This window comes from Lipotes vexillifer, unplaced genomic scaffold (genome assembly GCF_000442215.2).
Source record: "Lipotes vexillifer unplaced genomic scaffold, Lipotes_vexillifer_v1.1 scaffold1094, whole genome shotgun sequence".
NCBI classification, from domain to species: domain Eukaryota; kingdom Metazoa; phylum Chordata; class Mammalia; order Artiodactyla; family Lipotidae; genus Lipotes; species Lipotes vexillifer.
The window spans coordinates 3,064,137-3,067,893 of NW_006792775.1; the positions used below are offsets into that span (position 1 = coordinate 3,064,137).

The following is a 3,757-nucleotide window of genomic DNA, read 5'->3' on the forward strand; positions in this document are numbered from 1 at the left end:
TAGGGGGGGGGGGGGAGCCAGTCGCTTCCTCTGTCTGAGCTGTGCTCTGGTCACTTGTCCACCAGCAGCATGAGGCCCAGTTTGCAGGGGGGATGGGGCTACCAGGGGTCAGTGTGGACGGCACAGCAAAGACAGCTGAATGTAGGCGCGGCTGAGAGGGGGTGGGGAGGGTGAATGGAGACCCCTGGGGCTTCATGAGCCCTCAGGTCAGGTGCAGACACGGCTTGGGTTTTTGGGCCCCCCCCCCCCCCCCCGCCCCCGGCCACTCCTCTGCCGGGCGGGGCTCACATCACCCTCTGTCATTCCAGAAGTCTTCTGGCCTCCTTCCGACACTGACAGAGGGAGTGACATGGTTGAGGTTCTCCCTGGTGACCAGCAAACACAAACCCGGCACTTTTCCCAAAATTGAGATTTTACTAGGAGGTGGGGTAAGGCCTGGGCTGATTCCTCGGTGGGCCGAGCCCTGGAGAGGGCAGCCTCTTGGGCCCTGGAGACAGGGGTCCACGGAGCACGCCTTTCCTACTCCATCTCCCTCCCGGCCGGGCTTTGAAGAGTTCCTTTGCTTTGAGGATGCAAGTGATAGTGTCTCTTGCCCTGACAGACAGGCTTCAGAGGAAGCAGGTTGGCATGAGGGTGCGGCTGGAAATAGCGTGACCTCCCCCGTGGGTCATTTCCAAGTTCTCACGACTGTAGGAGCCAGATGTGGATTCTGAGTGTGCGTCCTCGGGAAGCCTTGTGACATTTCTGTGTGGTTTCCCTGGGTTGGCTGCATCTCTGCTTTCCCAGGACTGCCCTGCATCCCAGGGAGGTGGCAAAGGGGTGCACTTGGTCACAGCTGTGTCTCAGTGGAGCTCTGCCAGCACCACCTCTTTCCCAATGCACTCTGCCAGCGCCACCTCTGTCCCCCGTGAGCCCTGCCCGCGCCGCCTCTGTCCCCCGTGAGCCCTGCCCGCGCCACCTCTGTCCCCCGCGAGCCCTGCCAGTGCCACCTCTGTCCCCTGCGAGCCCTGCCAGCGCCACCTCTGTCGCCGTCAGCCCTGCCCTCCAGCGTGGGAGTGGGCTGGCAGCAGGGGGTTGCTATACTTGGTTTCCATGACGAACTTCACCACCTCTGACCTTGGGCAGCTGGGGTGGTGGGTTGTGTAGGACTCCATCCTGAACTGCTGATGCCGTTCTCTGAGGTGCTGGCTTCCCCAGGTCCAGATAAGCCCCCCAGAGGGTGTGTGTTTCCCGTGGCCTTGCGGGCTGATTTTGGACTGGCCACCCAGGCTTCTGGCCAAAGTGTGCACAGCCTCGTGTATTGGGCCTCGGCCTGGGGCAGCCAGCTCGAAGGAGGTCTGTGCCCTTTGCTGCTGGAATTGGCGTGTCGCTTCCCCTGCAACCCAGAGGCTTACATTTCTTTAGATGCCGCTTCTTGGAAAGGACACTTTCTGTTTCTGGCCCAGGGCACCGGCTGTGTGGATTCCGGCCCTCACGGGCCCCGCAGGCAGTGTCCTCATTCCAAGCCCCTGGGTGTACTGATCTCACAGAGTCAGGGCCTTGCCTCTGGTCTAGAACCTCGTAAGAAGCATGGTGAGGCTTGTCAACACCCTCCTGTCTCACGCTGCCGGGTCCTGGTTTGATGGGTAGAGAAGGGAGCCCAGTGGGGGTCGGGACAGACTGATTCCCACCAGTAGAGCTGGGGGCTGTGGGCGTCTGGGCTGCTCAAACCACAGACAATCCCTGTCTCCAGTCCTGGAGTCTGGAATCTGAGATCCAGGTGTGGGCAGGGAATGGTCCCTCCTGAGGCCTCTCTCCCTGGCGTGTAGACGGCCGTCTTCTCCCTGTGTCCTCACGGGGTCGTCCCTCTGTGTGTGTCTGTGACCTGACCTCCTCTTCTTATAAGGACACCAGTCCTGTGGGATTAGGACCCACCCTAGTGACCTCATTTTACCTTCCTCACCTCTTCAAAGACCCCTATCTCCAAATACAGGCACATTCTGAGGTCCCAGGGGTTAGGACTTCAACACAGGGGTTTGGGGGAGGACACCATCCAGCGCACACAGGGGCTCAGTTCAGGTCGTGGCGAGGAGGAACTCCATGGCTGCCTCAGGGTCCTGACTGTCATGTGCGACGGGGCGGCCCGTCCTTACACGGTCTCTGGACTGCTGAGGGCCTGGGCGCCGCCCGGATGGAAGTCGGACCCTGTGTCCCTTCCATCTCAAGTGCTGGCTTGAGCCTCTGTGGAAGGAAGACTCTCTTGGTCTCCACCCGTCTCTGCTCCTGTGTCGGGGTGAGTTCTGCACATGGCGGGGTCCCATGGGGGGATCGGTGCAGAACTCACGGTGTCCGTGTCCTTGGTGGCTGGGGGCCTCGATGACGGTGCCGTACGTGCCCTTACCTGCCTTTCGCGTTCTTTCCGACACAGTGCCCTTCCGAGAGGCCCCGGCGTACTCCAACCGAAGGCGACGGCCCCCCAGCACACTGGCCGCCCCCCGGGTTCTGCTGCGTTCCAACAGCGACAACAACCTCAATGCCAGCGCGCCTGACTGGGCCGTCCACTCGGCCGGCCCCCACCGCAGCCTCTCGCCCCAGCTGCCGCAGCAGATGCTCAGCAAGCCCGACGGGGCCGTGAAGACCCTTGGGAGCTACACCTCCGGACCCCGCAGCCGATCCCCCTCGCTCAACAGGCTGGGCGGCACCGGCGAGGATGGCAAGAGGCCCTGGCAGCCCTGGCACGTCGGGTAAGGAGCGGCCGGGTGGGTGGGTTCCCATGGGGACCAGGGAGAGGGAGACCTCCTTGCTCGGAGCCCCTGGATTCTAGAACTCAGGGCGGGGCCAGAGGTTGAGCAGAACACCTGTTTTATTCCAACCCGATGTTAAGAACACTTGAAAACCAAACTTCTGCCAACTGCCCTGGCTCAGACCCTCACCTGAGAGCAGCCGGGGTGGCTTGGGTTGCTGCAGGTGTTTGGAGCCCGTCTCCTTTCCCTGTGCGTTGGCTTCTGGGTCTCAAAAGTGAAGTGTGGACAGACAGGGAGCTAAGGGCACCAGCCTGCCCTGGGCTGAGGGCTCCTCCAGGGGACACTTTTTTCTTTGTTTCTTTGTTTGTTTTATTGGAGTAGAGTTGATTTACAATGTTGTGTTAATTTCTACTGTACCACAAAGTGACTCAGTTACACATATATATATTCTTTTGGATGCCGTTGTATGCTCTTTTATCATTATGGTTTATCCCAGGGGATTAGATACAGTTCCCTGTGCTGTACAGGAGGGCCTTGTTGTTCATCCATCCTCTGTATAATCGTTTGCATCTGCTGATCCCAAGCTCCCAATCCTTCCCTCCCCCACCCCCCTCCCCCTCATCAACCACGAGTCTGTTCTCTATGTCCGTGAGTCTGTTTCTGTTTCACAGATAGGTTCATCTGTGCCATATTTTAGATCCCACGTATAAATGATAACATACAGTATCCGTCTTTCTCTCTCTGACTGATTTCACTTAGTATGACAATCTCTAGGTCCATCCATGTAGCTGCAAATGGCATTATTTCATTCTTTTTTATGCCTGAGTAATATTCCATTGTATATACACCACATCTTCCTTATCCATTCATCTGTCGATAGATATTTAGGTTGTTTCTCCAGGCGCCATGTTTACCGTCAACGCACCTTAGCCAGAATGAGCCCTCACATTCGTAGCCACCAGAAACCCTGGCACAGGTGAGGCTCTGAGGGGGCCTCATCCAAGTGCTGGAGCCTGACGACCACCCCCCCCCCA

General features: G+C 58.7%; 1 protein-coding gene across 1 annotated transcript in view; it reads left to right on the forward strand.

The window, feature by feature from the left end:
- Positions 1–3,757, forward strand: part of SHANK2 (SH3 and multiple ankyrin repeat domains 2) — a 474,374-nt gene that overhangs the window by 185,053 nt on the left and 285,564 nt on the right. Inside the window, exon 10 of the mRNA XM_007466013.1 lies at positions 2,408–2,723. Within this exon, the coding sequence (XP_007466075.1) occupies positions 2,408–2,723 (316 nt within the window). The remainder of the gene's footprint in view (positions 1–2,407; positions 2,724–3,757) is intronic.